The following is a 27614-nucleotide window of genomic DNA, read 5'->3' on the forward strand; positions in this document are numbered from 1 at the left end:
CATAAGACATCATAAGAAATTACTTTTGTGAACAAAGTTTCTCCGTACTTTCATCAGAATAAAAAATAAGAAGAGTATGTGCTTCCTTTCTTCTATCAATAAGTCATATTTTTAAAACAGCATCATCTGTGTCATTAATGCATGGATGCATTTCCATGAAATTTTACTTACATTTAATAAATTTGTTTCTCATTTTCTTAAGTGATTGTTGTTTTGATCAATCTTATAATAATCATTATAATGATGTTTCAATCCAGAAGTTTTTTTTAATAGAGCACCTTATAGACAGATACTTTTACATATTTTTGTCACTGAAGTACGATAGGTTGATCAATAAAAGACTTTAAATAATAAAAACATATCATAGTAGGATAAATTTTGTGAAAACAGAAGAACGAATATATGAGTTCCAGGAAAAAAAGGAATAAAAAAAGAAGCTCTAGTAAAGACAAGTTTGCTCATATACAATATCATTTTAAGAGGATCATGGTATTAAATCACTATGGTATTTAGATTCCATCAGATAGCTTTAAAAGTATACTACAGAAGTTTTGTTCTAAAATGTCAATACTTTCAACATAAATTATATCCATCTTTTAAACTTATTATGAAAAATTTTAGATTTCAACTTATACTAGGTAGAATACAGCTTTTCAAAATTCTTTTGAGGAATATGCAAGTAACAAGTTCGAAGACTACTGTTTTAATCATTTTTCTTTCTTTCTCTCTCCTTCAGAAGCTTCTGTCTCTCAATCTTTGGGGATCCTCCAGATTTATCTTTAAACTATTGCTGTTTGCAATTTCCACACTTCCCAGATTGCATATACCAATCTGTTTCCTAAACCCAGACCCTCCCCCAAGCATGATAGAGACAACTCCACCTGGATGTTTCGCAGGTCCCTCAAACTTAATTCGTACCAAACTCAAGTTGTCCTATCCTTGCTGCTCTATCCTTAATCTCTATCACAGTTGATGAAACTAACTATCATCCAACAAGCTAGAAAGCTGGGCTTCATCCAGGTCTCCTCCCTCACCTTTGCCAACTGCCAGGTCTTGGCAGCCTTATCTCCTAACTTACTCAAATCTGTCTCTTCTCAATCTTGATTGCATCGCCCTGTCTTACGCCCATATTCTCTCTTTCTCTTACAGGTCTCTTACATGTTCTCTCTGCTTCTACTCTATCCACCTCACATTCGTCCTCCATAGGGCAGCCAGAGGCAATCTATCGAAAACAAGCATCCGGCATTAGGTTAAAGGTCAAGCCCCTCAATACAACACTTAGAACCAGGGCCACTGCTGGCCTGTACGAAGAGTTTGTGTGAAATTTCTATAAGAAGATGCAACCCTCTGGTGCACAGGGCCTGGCAAAATGCCCAAGCTGGATTTCAGCCCTCAGTTGTCCCCTCAACTGGGTACCCTTGTTGAGGACACAACCTACAAAAGCTAAATTCCAAGCATTACATTTTACCTCCAGCCACTCTGCCTGTGAGATTTACCAAAGCTAGAAAGTGAAGTACACCCAGTGCTGGAGAAGAGCCTAAGGCAGCCAGGGCACAGGACAGTTAAGAAAAACACTGAGTATGGAAAGTTCTCTTTCCATCCAGAAATCAGACTATTTCCCATTTCAGTTTGCCAATCCTTTTTAGGGGAACAAAATTACTCATGCATAAATAAGTAAATATATATTTAACATTTAAAACTCCAAAAAAATTTAAATGAACTATGAAAATCTTTATTGAAAACATACAGTTTTATAGTGAGAGTCCTGGTGGAGCTAAGCACTAAATTTGCATTTTAAATTAATGTATTTGCCTTTTTTTTTTTTTAAAGATTTTATTTTTTCCTTTTTCTCCCCAAAGCCCCCCGGTACATAGTTGTATATTCTTAGTTGTGGGTCCTTTTAGTTGTGGCATGCGGGATGCCGCCTCAGCGTGGTTTGATGAGCAATGGCATGTCCGCGCCCAGGATTCGAACTGACGAAACACTGGGTCGCCTGCAGCGAAGCGCGCGAACTTAACCACTCAGCCACGGGGCCAGCCCCATAATGTATTTGCCTTTTAAAAACGAATACCAGTAGGACGGTGTGGCCACTTTGGAAAAAGTCTGGTAGTTTCTCAAACAGCAAACAGAGAACTACCATATGATCCAGCAATTCTATTCCTAGGTATATTACCAAGAGAAAGAAAAATAAATGGCCACACAAAAATTTGTACACAAATGTTCATAGCAGCATTATTCATAATAGTCAACAGTGAAAACAACTCAAATATCCATCAATTGATGAATGGATTAAAAAAAAAAGAGTATACATATACTTGACGAGTTCAGTCCTAGATGGAAACATAAAAGAAACCTCATTACCTGTCAGAACCTGGGTGAAATTCTGAAAGCAAGGAAGGTCGTCTGCGAAGCTGTTGTTGCTGCTGCTGCTGCAAAAGCTGTGACGCCTGACTGACTTCAAGATGAGAAGAACGATAATCAGGGACTGCAAAGTCCTAGAATTAAAATAATTGTAAATTAATTATTAACCAAAAAGTGAAAAGCATCACAGAATCAAACCATGTAAACGCACAAAGGCAGTCACGAGCCACTAAGCATGGAAAGTAACAGCAATGATGATTCCAGTCGTTCACTGATCTAAGTCTAAAACCCCAAACAATCCACATTTTAACCGTATATCATTCAAAACAAGTCAAAATAAAACTTCATGGTCAAACTACTTTGATTCATTCTTCTAATAATGTATTACAATAACTCCCAATCTATATTTTCCATGTAGTAAGATCTCAAACTGTGTTCAACAAGAAATCCTAAAAAGTATTCTAATCTTAAATTCAAAATGAGTAAAGTGGAAGGGTCACAGAAGCCATCAAGTTAAATCCATGCATGTTTACAAATGAAAAAAACAGAAGTCCTGGGGCTGGCCCCGTGGCCAAGTGGTTAAGTTCCCGCGCTCCGCTGCAGGTGGCCCAGTGTTTCATTGGTTTGAATCCTGGGCGCGGACATGACACTGCTCATCAAACCACACTGGGGCGGTGTCCCACATGCCACAACTAGAAGAACCCACAACAAAGAATATACAACTATGTACCAGAGGGCTTTGGGGAGAAAAAGGAAAAAAATAAAATCTTAAAAAAAAAAAAAAAGTCCAGAGAATCAACCTGCTAGTTAAGGGTTAAAGTTTTCCATCATTCTTGGTGGGTGTTTTTTTTTTTTGTTTTTTGGTTTTTTTTTAAAGATTTTATTTTTTCCTTTTTCTTCCCAAAGCCCCCCGGTACATAGTTGTATATTGTTTGTTGTGGGTCCTGCTAGTTGTGGCATGTGGGACGCTGCCTCAGCGTGGTTTGATGAGCAGTGTCATGTCCGCGCCCAGGATTTGAACCAACGAAACACTGGGCCGCCTGCAGCGGAGCGCGCGAACTTAACCGCTCAGCCACGGGGCCAGCCCCTCTTGGTGGGTGTTTTTATGTTTATTTTCCTACTTTTCTTTTGTCATCTTTTTGTTGAAAAGGCAAAAGCTTCTTTACAAAATAAAGCTATTAATGCTAACAATCATAAAGAAATAGTCAAACACAGAATTACCAAATAACCCAGAACTCCACTCCTAGGTATATATATACAAGGTAATTAAAACATATGTCCACACACAAAAATTTATACACAAGTTTTCAAAACTGAGTTATTCACAATAGCCAAAAGGTAGAAAGAATCCAAATGTCTCCTGACTCATTAATGGATAAATAAAATGTGGTGTATCTATACAATGGAATATGATTCAGCCTTAAAAAGTAATGAAGTACTAATCTATGCTACAACATAGATAAACTTAGAAAACATAATGCTAAGTAAAAACAAAAAAACAGACATAAAAGGCCACATATTATATGATTCCATTGATATGTAATGTCTGTAAGAGGCAAATCAATAGAGACAGAAAGTAAGAGTAGTAGTTCCCAGGGGATGGAGGGAAGAGGGGAACTGGGATTAACAACTATTAGATATACGGTTTCATTTTGGGTGATGGAAAAGTTCTGGAATTAGATAATGGTAATAGTTGCCCAACAGAATGAATATACTAAAACCCACTATATTATACAGTTTAAAATGGTAAAATTTGAGCCAGCCCTGATGGCCTTGTGGTTAAAGTTCAGCACACTCCACTCTGGCAGCCCAGGTTTGGTTCCCAGGCACGGAACCACACCACTCATCTGTCAGTAGCCATGCTGTGGCAGACGCTCACACAGAAGAACTAGAAGGACTTACAACTAGAATATACAAGTATGTACTGGGGCTTTGGGGAGGAAAATGAAAAAAAAGAGGAAGATTAGCAACAGGCATTAGCTAAGGGCAAAACTTTCCCAGCAAAAAAAAGAGAAAAAGGTAAAAATGCATGTTATATGAATTATAATGTCAACCAAAAACAGATAAAATTGAGCTGTCCAGACCAAAACATGGGGTAGATAAGAGGTCCAGAGCCTTTCACTATAAGGAGATAACAGTGAAACATAATTCATACATAGTCTAAGAAAAAATAACAGCTACAAAGTTGAAAATATAACCAAGAAAAAACATTGAAGGAAAGACAAAAACACTTAAAAATTTTAAAAAGAGCACCAAAACTCAAAAAATAAAGAATTTACACCCAAAGAAATCAAAAAAGATTAAGTAAAAAAGGACTCAAAAAGAATCAAATAGCAATTAAAGAAATTAAAAAGGTAATCACTGAAATTAAACAAGAGTAGAACAGACACAGGTGAAGGGCAAATGAAAGCTAAGAGAAAACTGAGGGATTCTCTCATAACAGAGGAAAGCACACAAATATAGACACTGTACGAGGAAAGTTTAAAATGGTAGCTAGAGTAAAAGTTCTAAAATCCACAGGTGAGAAACAATAGTCTAAGAAATAATAGAACAGCATCTCTCAGAAGCTGGAAAAGACCAAGTCCTCAGATGAAAAAGGGCCTAGGAGAAAAGTTGGCTATATTTTAAAAATTAATCCACACTGGACACAAGAAAAGTTTAGAAAACCAAGGATAAAGAGAAAACTTTACTACAAGTCATAAGAAATAAAAGATAGGTCTCCTACAAAATAGCAATGATCATAATAAAAGCAGACTTCTCTCAGCAACACTGAATAGAAGGAAACAAAGAACATCCCCAGTTCAGAGGAAAACACCTTGAACCTGTAAATTCAATAACCAAACCATCATGTAAGTTTTAGGACTTCAAACTTTTTAGAATTTAAGCACTCAGAAAATTTACCAACCAGAGACTCTCTCTGAAAGAATTTCTAAAGCATGTATGTACCCAGCAAGACAAATTAAGAGCAAGGAGTGAAATACAAGAAACAACAGTGCACTCAGCTTCCAGCTATGAGCAGGTAACACTGTCCAGAATTACATTCCCATAGCAAACAGCTAAAAAGTTGGACAACATGTAGGAACTATTTTCAGACATTGGACAAGAGGCTGCACAGGACTTGATCTCTGAGAATAATGACACAAATAGGATGAGTCTCACCATACCCCACACTTTCTGCCTGGAGGCAATTTCCAAACTGCATCCCTGGGAAGGGAACCCAAACGGTGCCCCACAATCTTGTTCACTGAAGCAGCAACCATGCTAGTTTGAGAAAGACAGACAGACAGAATTTCCACAGACTTCCAGAGAGAAAGATTTCCTGAAACCTGAATTTGGGTTCCCGTAAGTCTTTGGCTGAATCTAATCTGTCAATGCATAGGGAAGCACAGCCAAGTCTTGGGCTACGGTTGGGCTAAGAACAATTTCTGATGAAAGAACAATCAGGAGGAACTATAAAACAAACAATTCCCAGAGCTCACACAGATCCAGACTCAATCAAACTTCCTCCAGCCAGAGGGAAGAAACCTCACTGAATACAAGGGACATTCATAGATACCCTAAAAGAGATAAGTTTCAAAGTGGAGGATAAATTAGACCTAAAATAAAGACTACTCGAGATCTGCCCTACAAGAATTTAAAACTAGGGGCCGGCCCCATAGCCAAGAGGTTAAGTTTGTACACTCTGCTTCAGTGACCCGGGGTTTCACTGGTTCGGATCCTGGGCACAGACATGGCAACGCCTGTCAGGCCATGCTAAGGCAGCACCCTACATAGCACAACCAGAGGCACTCCCAGCTAGAATATACAACTATGTACCAGGGGGCTTTGCCGAGAAGAAAGAAAAAAAAAAGGCTTGGCAACAGAGGTTAGCTCAGGTGCCAATCTAAAAAAAGAAAAAACATTTAAAACTAAACTTCAAAAGTAACTTAACCATCTAACAGAAGGAATCCAACTTTCTTGAAAGGAATACAACGAAAGCCAGCATTAAAAAGTATAAAATTTGCAATGTTCATATTCCAATCAAAAATGAAAACTCCAATGTCTGCAATGAAAATTTCACTGGATGAAATTAACAATAGGTTGGAAACTGCAGAAGAAAAGATCACTGAACATGAAGTCATAGCAAAATGAAACAAATGGATAAAAAAACAGAATAAAGTGAATAGAGGTCCAGTGACCTCTAGGATAATATGAAATATGAGTAACTGTTGTCTCAGAAGGCAACTAGGAGTAGAGGAGACAGAAAAATATAGCTTAAAAAAGAGTGGCCAAAGATTGCCCAAATTTTATGAAAATTAAAAATCCACAGGAGCAGGAAGCTCACTGAATACCAAAAACAATAACATAAACATTCAAAAAGCACAACAAAGGCACATGACAATCAAATTTCTGAAAACCAGTAATAAAGAGAAAAATCACAGAAAGTAACCTTGGGGGGGGAGACACATATACAAACAAACAAAGATAAGAATGACCAACGACTTCTAGTCAGAAACCATACAAGCCAGAACATAATAAATGGCGTCTTTTAAAGTGCTAAAAGAAAATAGTCAACCTAGAATTCTGTATCCAATGAAAATATTTTTCAAAAATGAAGTTGAAACAAAGTTTTTCAGGTAAATAAAAGCTGAGAGAGTTCACTACCAAAAGTTCTGCACTAAGAGAAATGACATCCTTCAGGAAAAAAGCAAATGATATCAAAAGGAAATCTGAATATATACAAAGGAGTGAAAGGCGTCAGAAACTGTATACAGACATAGCTCAGAGATACTGCGAGTTTGATTCCAGACCACTGCAATAAAGCAAATGTCACAATAAAGCAAGGCACACGAAGTTTTTGGTTTCCCAGTGCATATAAAAGTTATGTTTACGGGCCAGCCCCCGTGGCCGAGTGCTTCAAGGTCTGTGAGCTCTGCTTCGGTGGCACGGGTTTGCAGGTTCGGATCCGCGTGCGAACCTACTCCACTCATCAGCCGTGCTATGGAGGCATCCCACACACCAAAAAAGTAGAGGAGGATTGCCAGAGATGTCAGCTCATGGCTAATCTTCCTCAAGCACAAAGAGAGGAGGGTTGGCAATGGATGTTAGCTCAGGGCAAATCTTCCTCACACACACACAAAGTTATGTTTACACTATACTATAATCTATTAAGTGTGCAATAGCATTATGTCTAAAAGAAAAAGAATTAAATTAAATTAATTAAATTTAATTAAATTAAATTAAATTAAAAAATACTTTATCACTAAAAAAAGCTAACCATCATTTGACCCTTCAGCAAGTCATAATCTTTTGCTGCAGGCAGGTCTTGTAAAAAACGCAGTATCTGCAAAGCACAATAAAGTGAAGCACAATAGGGGCCGGCCCCGGGGCCGAGCGGTTAGGTCTGCGCACTCTGCTTTGGCAGCCCAGGGTTTCGCAGATTCAGATCCCGGGCACACACATGGCACTGTTCATCAGGCCACACTGAGGTGGCGTCCCACATGCCACAACTAGAAGGAGCCACAACTAAAATATACAGCTAAGTACTATGGACTGGGGGGATTTGTGGAGAGAAAGCAGGAAAAAATAAATAAATAAGACTGGTAACAGTTAGCTCAAGTGCCAATCTTAAAAAAAAAACGTGAAGCACAATAAAACAAGGTATGCCTGTACAGTCAGCCCTCCATATCCATGGATGAATCTGCATCTGCAGGTTCAACGAACTGAGGATCGAAAGGCCTACAATGCTGGTGTCTATCCTGAACATGTACAGGCTTCTTTTTTCCTTATCATTATTCCCTAAACAAGAGTATAACAACTTTTTAAACAGCATTTACACTGTTTAAGATATTATAAGTAATCTAGAGATGATTTAAAGTATACAGGAGGATGTGCATAGGTTATACGCAAATACTATACCATTTTATATAAGGGGCTTGACCATCTGAGGATTTTGGTATCCACAGGGGTGCTTGACCAATCCCCTGTAAACACCAACAGATGACTGTATATGTGGGCAATAAAAGAAGGAAGAAAGTAATATGGAGCAGAAATAAGGGGAATAGAAAAAAATAGTGAAAATGGATGAAACCAAAGGTAGTTCTTCAAAAGAAGAATCTATTAAATTGATAAACCTCTAGGTACATTAATAAAGAAAAAGAGGGGGAGAAAACTCACTTATCAACATGAGACATGCCATCACAACAGATCTCAAAGACACTGCAATGATAAGGGAATATATGACAATTTATGTCAATAAATTTAATATCTTGAACAACAAAATTTACCGAAAATGACTCAAGAAAAAATAAAGAATCTGAATTATAACTATTAAAGAAAGTGAGGGAGCCTGCCCGTGGCCAAGCAGTTAAGTTTGTGCACTCTGCTTCAGCAGCTCAGGGTTTCACTGGTTTGGATTCTGGGCGTGGACATGGCAACACTCATTAGGCTATGCTGAGGCAGCGTCCCACATGCCACAACTAGAAGGACCCACAACTAAAATATACAACTATGTACTGGGGGGATTTGGGAAGAAAAGGCAGAAAAAAAAAAAGGAAGATTGGCAACAGTTGTTAGCTCAGGTGCCAATCTTAAAAAGAGAAAAAAAAGGGGGGGGGGCCAGCCCAGTGGTGCAGCGGTTAAGTTTGCACATTCCGCTTCTCGGCGGCCCCAGGTTCACCGGTTTGGATCCCAGGTGCGGACATGGCACCGCTTGGCAAAAGCCATGCTGTGGCAGGCATCCCATATATAAAGTAGAGGAAGATGGACATGGATGTTAGCTCAGGGCCAGTCTTCCTCAGCAAAAAGAGAAGGATTGGCAGCAGTTAGCTCAGGGCTAATCTTCCTAAAAAAATAAAAAAATTGAGTTCATAATTTAAATTCTTCCCACAAAGAAAATTCTAGACCCAGATGCTCCACTGATAAATTCTATCAAACACCTAAGGAAGAAAACATATCAATCCTACACAAACTCTTTAAGAAAATACAGAAGGAGGGAACATTTCCCAAGCTAACAATATTCTTAATGGTGAAAGACCAAATGCTTTCCTCTTATGATCAGAAACAAGGGAAAAATGTCCACTCCCACCCATTCTATTCAATACTGTACTCGTGATTCTAGCCAGTACAATAAGGAAGAAGGAGAAAAGCCATCCAGTTTGGAAAGGCAGAAATAAAACTGTCTTTATTCTCAGATTATACAATCAACTACATAAAAAATCCTGTGGAACCCATAAAAAAGCAACTAGTAGTAATAAGTAAGGTTGTAGGATACAAGATCAATATCCATAGTAGCAATGAACAACTGAAAACTGAAATTCAAAAAGCAATACTATTTCAATAGCATCAAAAGTAAGAAATAGGTGCTGGCCCCGTGGCCGAGTGGTTAAGTTCGCGCGCTGCACTGCAGGCGGACCAGTGTTTCGTTGGTTCGAATCCTGGGCGTGGACATGGCACTGCTCATCAAGCCACGCTGAGGCAGCGTCCCACATGCCACAACTAGAAGGACCCACAACGAAGAACATACAACTATACCGGGGGGCTTTGGGGAGAAAAAGGAAAAAATAAGATCTTTAAAAAAAAAAAAAGTAGGAAATATTTAGGAACAAATATAACAAAAGATGTACATGACCTGTACACCAAAAACTATAAAACGTTACTGAGAAAAATTAATGAAGACCTAAATAAACAGAGAGACATACCAGGTTCATGGATGGGAAGATTCAAAGTTGTTAAGATCTCAAATTCTCTCCCAAATTAATCTCTAAATTCAAGACAATCCCAATCAAAATCCCAGCAAACTTTTTTGTAGAAACTGACAAGCTGATCCTAAAACATATGTATATAGAAATACTAAGGATCTAGAGTATTCAAACAACAAGTCAGGAAGGAATCACACTACTTAATTTCAACTTATTTCAAAGCTATAATAATCAAGACATTGTGAAGTGCTTTATATTTTAAATGATTAAACGTTTGTTTACAAAGAAAGTCACACAGATGTGAGGTAAAGACAGACAAAACATATCAATGGAACATTAGAGAGAGAACAGAAATACATTAGCAGATATATGGTCAATTGATTTTCAGTGAAAGTACCAAAGTACCAAATTAAGGGGGAAAAGAATAACCTTTTCAACAAATGGTTTCTAGAACAATTGAATAGCCACACGCAAAACAATGATCTCAACCCTTACCTCATATCATAAACAAAATTTAATTCAAAATAGGTCATAGACTTAAATGTAAAACCTAAAATTATAAAACATATAGGAAAAAAACATAGGAGAAAATCTTAGTGATCTTGAGTTTGGCAAAAGCTTCTTAAATACGAACAAAAAGGAAGAAATGTAAAAGACAAAAATTAATAAACTAGACTTGATAAAAATTAAAAACATATGCTCTCCAAAGGATACTGTTAAGAAAATAAGGCAATACTTTTTTATATAATCTAGATAAAACAAACACATAGATACACGTTTTCTAAATAATTGTATTTGTAATAACCAAAAACTGGAATAGGTGACTAGATAAACAAATTGTGGTATATATACACCCAGCAATAAAAAGAAATTAACTACTGATACGTACCAGAATGTAGATAAATCTTAAAAATATTATGGGAAGCAAAAGAAGTCATAGATAAAAGAGTTCATTTGAAACTCAAGATAAATCTGTTATGACAGAAAGCAGATCACTGGTTTCTTGGGAGCTCAAGTTTGTGGGAAGTGGAGGAGAAGAATTGACCTGGATGGAGTACAAAGGAACTTTCTGGGGTGACAGAAATGCTCTATATCTTCATTTTGGTGGGGTTTTATGCGTATATGAATCTGTCAGAATGTACACACATAATAAAATTTTATTATATAAACTAAACCTCAAAGATGATTTAAAAAAAAGCAGCAGCAACAATAATCTAGGAAATTAGTAATCAGATGAACGGCACTGAGGCAGGGAGGATATGCAACCAAAATTCAACACCCAAGTATGATAAAAATTCTCAATCTAGCAACAAAAACTTCTTCAACTGAAAAAGGGCATCTACAAAAACATGCAACTAGTATTATACTTAATGGCAAAAGATTAAATGTTTCCCTAAACAGGAACAAGGTAAGGATGTCCTTTCTCACTCAGTAATCACAACCACATTTCAAAGGAGTCCTTAGTAGTATCCAGGAGTACTCAACTATATTTTGCTGGTAAATTTGCTTTCTTTTTCTCTGAGATAACCACTTCATCCCTTTCCTCCATTTTTTCTTCAATTTTTTTTTTTTTTTTGAGGAAGGTTAGCCCTGAGCTAACTGCTGCCAATCCTCCTCTTTTTGCTGAGGAAGACTGGCCCTGAGCTAACATCCATGCCCATCTTCCTCTACTTTATAGGTGGGACGCCTACTACAGCATGGCTTTTGCCAAGTGAGGCCATGTCCACACCTGGGATCCGAACCGGTGAACCCCGGGCCACCAAGAAGCAGAACATGAGAACTTAACCACTGAGCCACCGGGCCTGCCCCTTTTCTTCAAATTTCTTAAACCCCTGTCCCTCTCTGAGCTGATAACTTAACCTTATATTTTATTTTTTGTAAGGTGAATCAATCATACAAACTCATCTTCCTGCCATCAAATCTCTCAAGAAGGTAGAGGCCCTATCCTGGCCATCACTCAAGAGAGACCAAGTTACCTGGCCATTTCAATACTCAGCCAGAACTTGGAGCATAAACAGTGGTCTGAACCTAGAAACTCTCTGCAACTGATACTTTTCTATCAACAACTACTACAATCAAAAGCAGAGACAAGGTCACCCCCGAAGTCTAGCATAAAGCCATAGTAAGAAGAGAGAATTAATCCCCAAGCTTTGGTTCACCACCTTGGAGAATGGTTCTTCCCATTAAAAACATATATAATAGGGGCTGGCCCCATGGCCTAGTAAGTAAGTTCAGCATGCTGTGCTTTGGCAGCCTGGGTTCACAGGTTCAGATCCCAGGAGCAAACCCACTCCACTCATCAGCCATGCTGTGGGGGCGACCCACATATAAAGTAGAGGAAGACTGCCACAGATTTTAGCTCAGGGCTAATCTTCCTCAAGCAAAAAAAATATATATAGTTACACACATATATATAAAATTAAAATATATATATATATATATATATATAAAACAATTACATTTGGCTTCTGACCAACAAATATATTAAATAGGAAAAGTAAAGAAAAACACAAAATACTACACATGCAATTTGCATGGCATTTGTTCCTTACCTGCTGGTGACGGGTGCTTGGAAAGGTGTACTGAACAGAGTGAGGAGGATAACGACTTTGTTCTGTGCTGAATGCTCCTTGGTTGGGAGGATAACCTGAACTTGACATTATCAGTAAAGAAGTCCTCACCAGGCTGTGAGATCAAGTCCAACAAACAATCATGTTTCTAGGAAACCACCTAAACAGAATAGGAAAAGAGCACTGATAAGAACTGAAGCATCAGGTGTACTTCCAATAAATTATAACTATAGCTACACAAATAAAACCACAATTACCAGTAAAAGCTTTCTCTCCTGTATTCTAAGAAGTTACTGAGGTTTGAAAAACATTAATGGGTCTTTTCCTTTAACTTAAAAAAGGCTCTTGAATATATCACAAATAATATCACTAGCTATATAACGTAAAAACATGCATATAAAATTTAAGCATGGTACCTGGCACATAGCAACTGCTCAATAAATGTCTGAGAAACAAATATTATATTTTACAAAAATAAAATCTGTGGTTGTAAATTTTTGGGCAGTGAAAAAATCAGTTGTTAAAAGGATTCATGAGTATTTATAAGGTAAGGATTTGTGTGGAGGAAATATTGTCTTTATTAAATGATTCTGCCCCAAAATGATAGCCTAGGAAGGCAATGGGGATGGGAAAGCTCTCAAGGAAGAAAAAAGTGAGCCTATCACTTCAAGGAAAACAAGTGTCAGTATCTGTGAAAATCAGAATTTGGGGAAAACTTGTATCTGCCATGAGGAGCTTAACAGCTTCCCTACATTTAAACGCATTTCCAGCGAGATTGGTGATGATGACAGGTGAGTTTTTGATATTACATAATGAAATGTGCCAATATTTGAAATATCTGCATAACTCAATGAATTAATATTTTCCAAATGACCAATACAGAATATTACAAATACCCATATCCTCTACCATAGCAATTCCACTTCTAGGAATTCATTTGGTTGTTCAATACAGAGATACTCAAAGATGAATGCCTGAGAATGTTTCTTAGGGAAGTGTCCTAAATATCCAGTACATGAGCTAAGAAAATTGTTATTAAAAAAGTTTAGCTAATGGGAAATTTTATGTACAGTATGCCACAGAAAGTCCATATAAATGAGAACATTTTATTTTATACAAGTGTGATTTGTGCATACCACTATTATCTCATTTTTCATGTGTGTCATATCATCACAAGATTTTAAGAACAAAGGCAGAAATGTCGTATTTCCAACAAATATTTATTGAGAAGTACACCACTATGTACCAATACTGTTCTAAACATTGGCATAAAATGGTGACCAAGATATGCCATCTTATTGGGAGGTGACATAGACAATAAACAAATAATCAGGAAACAGTATGACAAAGTGCTATAAATAAAACAGGATGGGAGAAGAGGGGGAAGGGAGACAGTTCTGATGGGATGATCGTAAGAAAGCCAATCTTAGCTGGGATGACCATACACCCTGATTTCCTGAAACAGACCAATTTACAGTTATTGTCCCAGTGTAATTATTAATTACGGTCGATTTCCTTCTCAGGACTGTCCCAGTTTGGGTAATAAATTTTATTCTAAGATGACTTTTGTGCCAAAGCTTGAAAGATGAGAAAGAAGAGCTAGGCAGCCTTGAAGAGACAAGAACACTCCATAGAGAGAAACTACAGAAGCCCTAAAGCAAAGCAAGGAGGCTTAAAGAGAGTGAGGGAGAAAGTGGAAGAAGGCAAGGCCTGAGAACGGGCAAGAGGAGATCATGGGGGGTTTTGCTCGTGTATGTCTGGAAAATGAAAAGCTCTCTGTGCATTCTGAACATTAATCCCTTTTCCACCTTTATGTGACATTTTCTTCCAGAATTCATAACTTGTTTAATCTTTACTTTCTCTACGCTAAATTAAAAAAATATTCTTCTACATTCTCCTCTTAACTTCTTAGTTTTATTTATTTTCCACATTTAGCTCCTTAATCACCTAAAATTTTTTTCTAAAACATGGTAAACTAGGGGTCTAGTTTTATTTTCTTTACTAACTAATAGTTAATTATCCCAACAAAACCCTTATTGTACATGTCTTCCTCCCAACAGTGATCGGAAATGCCATCCTCATTACAACCCAGAAATTTCAGTATATGCCCTAGAAAAACTCACATACTTACATACAAAAGGATATTTATTGCAGCAATGCAAGAGACAAATTTGAAGACAACCTAAATTCCATAATGTGGTATTTTCATATGATACAATATCATACAGCAGTTGTAATGAATAAACTCCAGCTATATGTTTCAAAACATATAAACCTCAAAAAAAGTAAAGTTGAGTGAGAGCAATTTACAAAATAATGCTAACATATGGTAGAAATACAGAAAATAACACTATGTATTATTTATATATACACATAATAAAAGCATAAACAGGCGCCGGCCCAGTGGCACAGCAGTTACGTTTGCACGTACAGCTTCTCAGCAGCCCGGGGTTGGCCGGTTCGGATCCTGGGTGCGGACACAGCACCGCTTGGCAAAAGCCATGCTATGGTAGGCATCCCACGTATAAAGCAGAGGAAGATGGGCATGGATGTTAGCTCAGGGCCAGTCTTCCTCAGCAAAAAGAGGAGGATTGGCAGCAGTTAGCTCAGGGCTAATCTTCCTCAAAAAAAAAATAAACAAACAAATAAAAGCATAAACATACATAAGATATACGTCTACTTTAGGATAATATGTAGTTACATCTAAGGAAGGAAGGAAAATGATCTAGGGGAGGGGTACAATCTTTAATACTTTATTTCTTAAAAGAAAAACTGAAGCAAGTATGATATAATCCTAAGTTTTCTGAAACACAGATGGTAGGTACATGGACATTTGTTATACTACTATCTGCACGTTTCTATGGGCCTGAAATAGTTCATAAAGAAAAACTTATATAATGTTATAAACCAACGTTAGCTCAATTTTTTAAAATATTTAAAAAAAAAAAAGAGAGAGAGAGGGAGGCTAGCCCAGTGTGTAGTGGTCAAGTCCGTACACTCTGCTTTGGCGGCCCAGAGTTCACGGGTTCAGATCCCAGGCACAGCCCTACACATCGCTTGTCAGGCCACGCTGTGGCAGCATCCCACGTGCAAAGTAGAGGAGAAGTGGCACAGATGTCAGCTCAGGGACAATCTTCCTCGAGCAAAAAGGGGAAGATTGGCAACAAATGTTAGCTCAGGGTAAATCTTCCTCAGCAAAAAACAACAAAAGAAAAAGAAAAGTCACCTTTATTATAAAGTATATCTCCACATATCCAGGATTCTAGACTCACTAATTTGATTGGTTGTCTTTTCCTAGGGGGATGCCACACTTTTTAAGTTATTACAAACATTATGAGACTTTTATATCTAGTAGGGCAAGCTTCCCCTCACTGTGCTTAGTTGCTGCTACTTTGAAAGGCTTCAGAGCTATTCCAGCAGGTTTTCTCTTTCACACAAATTTCAGAGCCAGCTTGTTAGGCTCCATAAAAAACTCTGGATGAGAACATACAAATGAACTCACAGACTGACTAAAGGGAGAACAACAGATACCTTTATACTATTGAGTATTCTCATCCTAAAACATGATTATATATGATTATGTTTTAGGATGGGAAATAAAATGTGTGTATAATTAAGATGAGAATATTTTATGTATATACAATGGGGAATATTATATATATGATGGAAAAAATATGTGTAGAACATATATAATTCCTATCTTAATTACATATAAAAATACGTAAAATTCCCATAAGATTATATATACACACACACACATCTGTACATATATTTTAGGATAGGAATTACTTATATACATAATTAAGATAAAAATTATAGTACAATAAGCCCCCTGTGTCCACAGGTTCTGCAGCCACAGATTCAACCAACCACAGATGGAAAGGCCTATGATGGCTGCATCTGTACTGAACATGTACACACTTTTTTTTCTTGTCATTATTCCCTAAACAATACAGTATAGCAACTATTTACATAGCATTTACATTGTATTAGGTATTGTAAGTAATCTAGAGATGATTTAAAGTATACAGGACTATGTGCACAGGCTACGTGTATACAAATACTATGCCATTTTACAAAGGGACTTGAGCATCGGGGGATTTTGGTATTCACCTGGGGTCCTGGAAGCAAGCCTCACCCCAACACCGAGGGACAACTGTGTGTTTGTGTGTGTACAATCCCCAAACATTTAAGATTTTATGTCTTAGTAAAGTTTTAGTTGTCTTTGTTTCTATCATTTTAAGGGATTTGGGAAGACAGAAAATTCAAAAAAATTCAGTGTGCCAACTTGATCCAATTTCCCCATTTTAATCAACAAACTCTTTATCCAGCTAGGCTTAGAAAATAAAGTTTTCTAGAGAATTATCATTCAATTTCACCTTAAAATGAAACAGAGAAAAAACTTTTAAAATTTTATGTGGTACTATGTAACACAGAAATATTTTAAATAAACATACATACCATCCTTACTACTCATTTCACTTTTCCTTTTGTAGGTCAAGGGAAGAGTCAGAAGACAGAACCAGCTGTCTCCCCAGACTGTTTCCTGCCTGCTCCCTCCCAAGGCCCACGTCATGCAAGTCAGAAAATCTAAGAATTGAGAGGTTTTGAGATTACCCAACTAACAGTGATTTTACAGATCTGGACTCTGAAGCACAGAGATATCCAATAACTTCTCCAACATCACAAAACTGTCAGTGGCAAAAAGGAGAGAAGCTAGTGTTTTTTGTGATGCTTTGATGCTTTCTCGGCAAGCAGTGAACTAATACTCTGAGAAGCTGAGATGCACAGTAGGACCACACATTAAAAACACGTGGGCAGCCTCCTATACACCTATACTTGCTCCAGGCAGAAGGCGAAAAGCTAACATGTGGGAGTTTTGTTGGTGGTGGTGTTTGTTTTGTTTTGTTTTGGGAGACAGGTATTGTTGGTACCATTTAAGAGTTTTAAAAAGTATCATAGACTACAAACAGAAGAGTCTCCTTCTCACCCTTGTCCTCCAGCTGCTACCCAGTTCTCCTCCCAGAAGGCAACAGAAGTTACTAGTTTCTATAGTATCCTTTAGAAATAACCTGCACACACACCCACACACACACACTTTACCCCCTACATAAATAGTAGCATAGTAGATACATACTGTTCTATATCTTGTTTTTATTATGTAACAATATATCTTGACAATCATTCTCATGAGTCCATAAAGAGCTTCTTCATTCTTTCTACTGCTGTATTTTACTATGTGAATGTTTACAAATATTTCATAAAAGTTTTCGAACTCTGATCTGTACCCCTAACAAATGCTTACATGATCTATCTCTGAGCTCTCTTCTCAACTCAGACATCCTAAGTAAATAAAGCTATAAATGGAATGGAGAAGCAAAAGGAAAGAGCTTAGCTCAAGGTCATCCAAATTTTTTTCTAACAGTGGCCTACATGATGAGAAAGCCATGTAGTACGGTGTTGTGGTTTCCTTTTTTTTTTTTTAATTTTCAGCAATGGTGAGTCCTGAGTTCCACACTTGCATTCAATGTCACTCAAATATGAGTCAAGTGATTTGTCCATGTTTCCCTTTTGTCAGTAATCTTTCATCATGTCCTAGTTTTGTCATGTGATTTCAGTGAAGTTTAACTTGAATATCTCAAAAATAAAATAAAGTCAGGTACTATGAGCCCAACACAGGTGGCAATAAAACATCGGGAAAATCAGAGATTAGCCCGTACTAGCATCCAAATTTAAGGGTCAAAGAAGCCTACATCTGGTCACAAGAACTGCAGCTTGGAGACCAACACGACCTCCTTCCTCAAAATCCAGCCATGAGACATATGGCAACAGTGAACTTTTTGTTTTTTAACCAGCACTCTTTCCTCAAACATCTTACATGAAAGCCAAATGCATAAAATAGACAAAGGAGAAACATTCTGATTCAGTGAGAGTGGGGAACCTAGAATCTATCTTTTCAGTCTCCTCTCCCCTAGTCCTGCCTTCCACCCTCACTCCAGTCCTGACTCACCAAGACACTGCCACAGAAACACTTTACAGTCTGAAAACAACTGAAATAAAAGAATCCGGTTTGAAGTTAAGGCTGAAGGGGAAGAGAATACCTTCAATTTCAAATTTTAAGTTCAGTCCTTAGTACCCAAACTCAGTAACTCAGGTTTAGTTACATGCTTGACTCACGAAATATAAAAATTCTGCAAAAGGTTTAAGAAACCTACCCAAGGTTTTATGTGCAATTCACTTATATCATAAACATATGTAATCATATTTTAGGATGGGAATATTATATGTACTAAAACTAGACATCACCGTTCTAATTAACAAGGGCACATTTTATCTAAATTTTACAGATAAACCCAGAGCAAGCCTCCCATATTTTGCAAACAAGCAATAAAACACAGTAAAATGAAATTGGTCTACTTAAATTCTTTTTTAAATCTTCCCATATTGAAGTAATAAACACACATACAAATTTACTCAACAGGAAACTTATCTTGCAATAACAAAATCTCAAATACAATCATCAGAAAAAAAAAATCCAATCCCCTCTCACCAAGATCTCCTGGCTTTTGGCCTACAAGCTCCGCATAACCAAAATGTACTTGGACAGGTTTTCAAGGTAGCCTAAGCTACCTTGGAACAAAAGCTAAAAATATACTTTACTGTGGCGCATATATAGTATATAAAAATATACTATACTGCAGATGCCTCCTCAAATGACCAAGAATGAATCCACCAAGGGTCACAACAGAGGAGAAGCCCACACTTTACCAAAGCAGAAGAAGGACCCTACAAAATACACAATTCAAGGGCCAGCGCGGTGGCACAGTGGTTAAGTTCACACGTTCTGCTTTGGCAGCCCGGGGTTCGCCAGGTCAGATCCCGGTGCAGGCATGGCACCACTTGGCACGCCATGCTGTGGTAGGCGTCCCACATATAAAGTAGAGGAAGATGGGCATGGATGTTAGCTCAGGGCCAGTCTTCCTCAGCAAAAAGAGGAGGACTGGCAGCAGATGTTAGCTCAGGGCTAATCTTCCTCAAAAAAAAAAAAAAGTATGGGATAGATAACGGAATGGCCTCCATGACACGGCAGATGCCAAAATGTTGGTTACTAACTGAGGCAAATCAGGTCACACTAATTCTCATAAAGCAGCCCAACTCTAGTCCAATTCCAAAAGTACTTTAGGCAAGGAGAGGCTAAGAAGGACCAGGCCCCTGGGGTATCCCAACCACCTAAGACTCTCCAGACTGGTGATGATTTAAAGAAAGAGGATCTCCTGAGTCTACCTCAGAGTCCAGCCTCCCCGAGAGGAGAGAGAGAGAGAAACCAGAAATCATCAAAGTGAATTCTGTAATTTGTAAGAGATCAGAATGGTGCTAAATTGCAATAAAACATCTCCTGTTCTTCCCTTTAAAAAAAAAAAAAAGGAGGGGCTGGTCCAGCGATGCAGTGGGTAAGTTCATGCCTTCTGCTTCAGCAACCCAGGTTTGCCAGTTCGGATCCCCAATGCAGACCTGCACAGCACTCATCAAGCCACGCTGTGGCAGCATCCCACATACAAAATAGAGGAAGACTGGTACAGATGTTTTGCTCAGGGCCAATCTTCCTCATCAAAAAAAAAAAAAAAAAAAAAGCAGCTACTCTGGGGGAATGCCATTAACAAGGTATTAAATGTGTAAAACACCTTTTTTGACATTATGACATCTCACTTAGAAAACATGAATGGGAGCTGAAGAAAAAGGCCTTTTAGGTTAAACTATCCCATCCTCAATAAAGTATGATATTGAAGGAAAGACATCAATAAGGGCATAATTATTTGATTAAGAATATAGGCATTCAATAAACAATTCTTGATGAAAAAAACAAAAAAACAAAAAAATTATGCTGCTTTATGCCTACATAAAGTAAGACAGGAGAAGTTTCCCAAGACAGCAGTAGCACACAGTGCAACTGAGAGCTCTGTGGTGTAGCTGCACTGTATTGAACTAATTCTCTGGATTGAGCAATAGTTACTCCTTCAACTATAAGAATGAATATATTTCAAAGCCAAAATGGACAACTGTTGGCCAATTCTCTCCTCCACTAACACAAAAAAGAACAGCACTGACATCAGAATAATTTTAACTTTAGATGCTTGGCCAGAATTAACAGACATGACAATACCTAAGGAGAATAATAAAAAGTTTGCATTTATTGAGCCTTTGTCATATACTAGGAGCTTGGCGGACATGAGCTCACCTAAAACACTCACTCCAGTTGTCTATTAAAAAAAAAAACAACACTCATTCCATTATTATCCCTAATTAAAGCTTTATTTAGAGACACTAAGTAACTTCCCCAAGGTAATTTTTTTAACTGAGACACAGATATCTTAAGGATCATGTTCTGCTGCCTTGCCTTTGACCCACTAACAGAGACTGCTAAAGGGTATGAAGCCAAAATAAAACAAGGCTAATGAACAGACTCCATTTCTAAGGGCTACACCAAAATAAAGAAGGAAAAAAGCAAATGACTGAAAATTTATTGAATGCTAAATAAAAAATAAACAAAAAATAAACAAAACCACCAGACACCTGTGAGAGCCACAACCACCTCTGTTTTGTTCACAGGGCCTCCTGAGCACCCAACAGTGCTTAGCTCTCAATAACACCCATTCCAAGAGCAGGGCCTCTTCTTCCTTCCAGCCCCTCCACCTCACCCAAAAAGGCTCCCATGCTTCTCCATCTCAACTACCTTCATCCTCATCCCTAGTTGCAAGAAACTCCTAACTTGACTTCCCTCTTCAATACTTTCTCCATTCAAAAAGCCAAATGTTCTTTTTAAAGCATCAATCAGACCATGTCAATCTTCTGCTTAAGACTCCCCAGGGGCTACCATGCACTTCAAATAAAATCCCAGCTACTTACTATGACCCAAAAGGTTCAACCTGATCTGGCCTGCTTCCCCTCCCAATAGCTCAGGAGGCCCCAGCAACAGGAGCTTCCTTCCAGTTCCATCAGCCTGCGCCAAGCCCTTCCTTGCCTCAGGCCTTTGTCCTCCTTTACTCTCTGCCTGGAATGCTCTTCCTGGCTCACTCACGTGGCTGACTCCTCCTCAAACTGAGGGTCTCAGTTCAAATGTCATCTTTTCAGAAAGGTCTTTCCCAACAACCCTATGAAGTAGGTTCCTACCAGTTACTCTAGATCACATCACTCTGTTTGGTTCCTTTATAGATTAATCACAATCTGAAATGGATTAGTTGTTTTCCTTGATTATACTCTGTCTTCTCTTATTAGAATATAAACTCCCTGTTTGATTCCCTAAGGCACATGTTAAACAAAAGAAATAAGAAATGTGCAGAACTTATTTGAAGAAAACCTACCGAAGAACCTAAGAGTCTCTTTGAATAAAAGGACAGGAAGTACATAAAGGTGTCAATTTTCCCAAAATTAACCTATAAATTCAATATTCCCAATCAATATTCAGTATTCCCCATAAGAATCTGAGCAAGGTTTCTTTTTCAACTTCATAGAATGATTCTAAAGTTCACCTGGAAGAATACATAGACCACAATTGCCAAAGTCTGAAAACAACAAGGTAACTGAACAGGTGACTAACCCTACCAGTAGTGAAATTATAAAACAATAGTAATTTAAAGCATATTACAACAAGATATCAAAAGAATATAATAAACACATTAGAAACAGCTCCAAATACATTTAGTAAATGATAAAAGTTGCAAATCTAATCAGCAAAGCAAAGGACGGCTTTGCCACACAACTGGCAAACTATTTGGGGGAAAAACATGCACATGTATATCCCCCAAAATATATCTCTATCTCACTTCCTATACCAAAATAAATTCCAGATGGATCAAAAAAATTAGAAGTTAAAAGAAAAGAAAAGGAAAAGAAAGAAAATAAAAAAGAAACCATAAACGTGTATTAAATTAAAATCTGGGACTTCTTTGTTTTAAAAATACAAAAAGCTATACAATCAAAAGTCTTTCTCTTCCTCATGTGCCTCAGTCACTCAGTTCTTCCTACAACAACCAACGTTACCAGTTTCTTGGGTTTCATTTCAGAAATATCCTGATATACAAGCAAATATGTATACATTATCTTCCCTTCTTTAAAACAAGCAGCAGCATACTGTACGTAATATTCCTCACTTTTCTTTTTCAGTTTAATAGATGGGTGAATATTTTAAATTTTAGAGTAAGGAAGGTCTAAGTAGAGCATGAAACTCAGAAGCCATGTATAGACTAATAATGAAGACAGCTAACATTTATTATTTACTTACTATGTGCCAGCCACTATGGTAATCGGTTATTTACATTATCTCCATTCTACAAACAAGGAAATTAAGTCTTAGGGAGGTTAAGTAACGTGCCCAAGGTCATACAGCCAGCAACGTAGGTTGGATATATTCGACTACATAATACTACAAAAGAATAGCAGGGAGGATGGGAGGTGGGGTGAGGGGTTCGCATACACATGGAAAAAGTGAATACCTTACTATGTAAAGAGCTCTTCAGATCAATCTGAAAAAGACCAATAACCCCATCAAAAATAACCAAAGAACAGGGGCCAGCTCGGTGGCACAGCGGTTAAGTTCGCACACTCTGCTTCAGCAGCCTGGGGTTTGCCGGTTCAGATCCTGGGCATGGACCTAGGCACTGCATATCAAGCCATGCTGAGGCAGGCATCCGACATAGAAAATAGAGGAAGATTGCCACAGATGTCAGCTCAGGACCACTCTTCCTCAGCAAAAAGAGGAGGACTGGCAGCAGGGCTAAACTTCCTCAAAAAAAAAAAAGAAAAGAAAAGAAAAGAAATAACCAAAGAAATGAAAGCAGAAAATTTATAAAAGAAATAAATTCCCTCATTAAAAAATTTTCAACCTCAACAGTGACTGAAAAAGGCCAATTAGAATGACTTCTTTTTCACTTCTTAAATTGTCAAAATGTTTTAATTTGTAATATCCAGAGCTGGCCAAGGTTTGGGGCATAACCACACACTTGTGTCAATATCTATCCAAATCTACCCTATTCGTATAACAGCACCCACTTCAGGAATCTACCCTACAAGGCTGCTTGCACAAGTATACAAAATAAGCACACAGATAATTCATTACGGCTTTGTTTTTCTGTCAAAACAAAACACTAGTGGTCATAAATTTATTAAACAAATTATGGCCTTTTCATATGTGGAATACTCAGTAGCTCTAAATATACCAACATGGAACAGTAACATACAAAAGAACAGTATCTTATGATCCCATAATACAGAAAATTACACTACAGAAAAAAATCTGAAAGAATATGCAACAAACAGCAGACTTCATCTAAGAAGCAGTACTTCTAATGTCTTTATATACTTCTGTATCATACTTCTGTAAAATAATGTATTACTTATAATAAATGAAAGACAACTAAAGATTTTTAAATAACATATCCTCCTTCATTCATTAAAATGCTTTTGTGTGAATAGAGAGTACCTTCTCCTTCCATTCCTCCCCTCCTTTCAGCTCTGCTCAGTTCCCTCCTCCTTTCCCTCCACACCTCTTCCCTCCCCTACATACACATACACACACATACAAAGTTAAGGGACTGTATACTCCCTACAGTGGATATATATGCACTGTGTATATTTTAGGCTGTAACTCCTAGAAAGCACAAGTTCTGGCTTCATTCCAAATACCTGAAAGTCATTGCAATTCAAAACTGAATTAAAAGAACTTATTCAAAATTAATACAAAGTTACACATCTTTGAACAGGAGTTCAAAGACATGATGATTACTACTTAAAACAAATATTTCAAAACCATACAAATCTATATGCTATTGCCAAGGGCAATGAACTGCCTAAAGCAGATTACTATGACCCTGAACTGTGAATGACAACAAAAATGTCAAGAAAGGAGTCTGTCAGTTAAATAAATGTATAAGGGGAAAGGCAATCTGTAACCATAAAGGTTATCCTCATAACAAAGCTAAGAGTCAGATTTTCACAGAAAAATGTAATCTTAATTTATTCTGGTTTGATTATCAGTTTATTCATGTACAACAAAGAAAAAAAGAACAATAGCCTAAGTTTTATTCCTCCAGCAGACACTGTGGGAGGGGAAAAAAGTAAAAATAATTTGATAATGTTTACTTTTCCTTTGCTCTTGACTAATCTACTTAAAGATTTAATTTTTTTAAAGATTTTTTTATTTTTCCTTTTTCTCCCCAAAGCCCCCCAGTACATAGTTGTGTATTTCTAGTTGCGGGTCCTTCTAGTTGTGGTATGTGGGATGCCGCCTCAGCATGGCTTGATGAGCGGTGCCATGTCCGTGCCCTGGATTCGAACCGGCGAAACCCTGGGCCCCCTCAGCGGAGCCTGCGAACTTAACCACTAGGCCACAGGGCCAGCCCCAAAGATTTAATTTTTGATATAAAACTTACCAGTGCTATTCTTTCAAAGGGCTCCCTTAAAGGGATTCTATAATAATCCTACAAACCAACGATTTCATATTCTTCATTCACAATTTTTTCCTAGCACTGAAACTACTCCCAAATTCCCTGCATATATAAATTAATACATTCTTATTCTAATATTACCTGGAAATACAAATAGTTTGAAATGAACCAATCCCACGTTTACTATCTCTTTCTCCCAAAAATCCCAGTAAACTGACAGAAACTTTTTTTAAAGAAATGCTTTGATAATTCACTGATTGCAGACATTTTATCTCACTGACAGCGGCGAAATTTTACCTTTTTTTAATTTCGAAAAAGTATTCATCATCCAGTTTCCACAAGTGTGTCAGCTTCTACAACAACCGTATCAAATAGCCCTAGTGGCTAGGCTCTTTTTCACACGCCTTCAACAAATTTCTACTACACACTTCCTAGGGGCGGAGCGTTATTCTGGGAGCGGGGCTAGGGGAAGGATTAAAAAACAAATGAGATACAGACATACACACAATGAGCTTATAGTCTCGTGGGGATTAAATGGACATATACATAAATAACTATGATGTTATAATAGAGGCATAAGTAAAGCATTAAGAATTTCTAGAATGAGAAATATACATCTTTGGAGAAGAGAGAACAGGACAGAAACTTCCTGGATGAAGTGATATGTGATCAAACCCTCAAAAAACAGGCAGAATTTAGATGTGGAAGAGTAAGGTAGGGAAATAGGATTCCAGAAAAGAGTATAGTATAAGAAAAAAACAAACCTTCTCAACACAACACAGAACAGGCCTATTAATTACGAGCCCAAATGACATAAAGAAATATGTCATGCTTCAGTATTCACGTAAGGATATCAGTTTAAAAAGAATAATATGTTTTTTCCTTTCAAATAAATTTTATGGCATGAGTACCTATAGCAAACTAATATTCTACATGTGTTTTTCAACATAGCATTAAGAATACAGTTCATGTTCATGCTATTTATCTAAAATTTTATATAACAATTGAAGTCTTTCATACATAAAAAAATTCAAAAGTTTGAGAGTAAGTGAAGCCAACAATAGCTAATCTATAAAACAATTTAACCTATCTGTTTGGGTCTCAGAGGTACCTAATCATTAGCATAATAAAATTTCCATCACTGTAATGCTTAAATCTCATGAAATGTCACTAGGTCCAGATAACTTCAATGACATTTTTGTTTAAGAAGATATTCATCATAGCCAATTAAAAATTAAGCAAACTAGGGGCCAGCCCCGTGGCCGAGTGGTTAAGCTCGCGCACTCTGCTTCGGCGGCTCAGGGTTTGACCAGTTCAAATCCTGGCCGCGGACATGGCACCGCTAGTCAGGCCACGCTGAGGTGGCATCCCATGTGCCACAACTACAAGGACCCACGACTAAAAAAATACAACTATGTACCGGTGGGGCTTTGGGGACAAAAAGGAAAAAATAAAATCTTAAAAAAAAAAATGAAGCAAACTAAATAATTCCCAGTGATCATCATATTACTGATGTAAGTCAATACCAATTTTTTTCAAACTACATTATCATTGCAGGAACTTAAAGTTAAGAAGTACCTTGAATTCAATACCTAAGCTGAATAAGCGATCTCTCATTCCTCATCCACCCCAAATTTTGTTTCAAGTAATTGTCAATCATCTCACTGGATCATCCCATGGATGATATGGTGTGATGGAATTAGAACTACACTGGAGGTCAGAAGATTAGATTCTGCTACTGCCCAACTCCAACAATTCAGGCAGATCACTTCACTTCTCTGACCCTCAGTTTATTCACAGTAGGACTAGATAATCTATATGACTTCACATTCTATATTTCTATAAATTATTGGCATTTTAACCAATTTAGATTTGTTTCTGAGATCACTTTTAAGTAAAAATAACAGCAGCACACATGGAAGAACCAAACTGAAGAACTCAACAGGAACGTTCAGCTGGCTTTCTATGGTCTCGCTTTCAGATGCAAAGAGGACACACACAAAAACAAGCATGTTGTATCTGAAGACTACCCAAGTAAGATTTTGACCACACAAGCTTCTGGGGTGGAAAAAATCGTAAAGAACAGTAAAAATGTTCAAGGAAAACCACCACCACAAGAACACCAAAATAGAAAACAGATGCTTTACATACAGTTATTGCTACATGACAGAAGCTTTTCATAGCTTTTCAATATTCCTAAGAAGTCTTAATAGAAAAAGAAAGTTTTCTTAACCATCTAAATGTCCTGTTTGCATCCTCAAACCTGAAAAGGGAAAAATATCAGGCAACCTATATACTCAGTTATTTGTGCACATAACTGATCTGCTCAACTTTACACCTTTACTGCATTGAGCGATGTGCCCTGAACATAAAAAGCACTTCACACCAGTTGAACAAGTGAATGAACTACACACAAATCGCTAATCAACAAATAAGTCCATATATTATAATTCTGATCAACTGTATTCTAGTAACATCTAATATCTGAAGTAAAAGAACAGTTGGAAGTAACTAAATATGGGAGCTCTCTATCTTTCCCAGGCATCACTAAGAATTTGAAATTG

The 27614-nt window shown here is 37.4% G+C and overlaps 1 protein-coding gene across 36 annotated transcripts in view; it reads right to left on the bottom strand.

Moving 5' to 3' along the window:
* The window catches only part of NCOR1 (nuclear receptor corepressor 1), a 154709-nt gene that overhangs the window by 124267 nt on the left and 2828 nt on the right, over positions 1–27614 (bottom strand). For 32 of the 36 annotated variants that reach the window (XM_070481978.1, XM_070481982.1, XM_070481975.1 and 29 more), the window contains exons 2-3: positions 12593–12770; positions 2362–2495 (exon numbers count right to left, since the gene is read on the bottom strand). In XM_070481978.1, the coding sequence (XP_070338079.1) occupies positions 2362–2495; positions 12593–12700 (242 nt within the window). In that variant the 5' untranslated portion in view covers positions 12701–12770. Of the gene's footprint in view, positions 1–2361; positions 2496–12592; positions 12771–15041; positions 15228–27614 lie in introns of all 36 variants that reach the window. The other 4 variants (XM_070481979.1, XM_070481981.1, XM_070481976.1 and 1 more) reach the window with 1 other exon arrangement.

Source organism: Equus asinus, chromosome 13 (genome assembly GCF_041296235.1).
Source record: "Equus asinus isolate D_3611 breed Donkey chromosome 13, EquAss-T2T_v2, whole genome shotgun sequence".
Taxonomy (NCBI): Eukaryota; Metazoa; Chordata; class Mammalia; order Perissodactyla; family Equidae; genus Equus; species Equus asinus.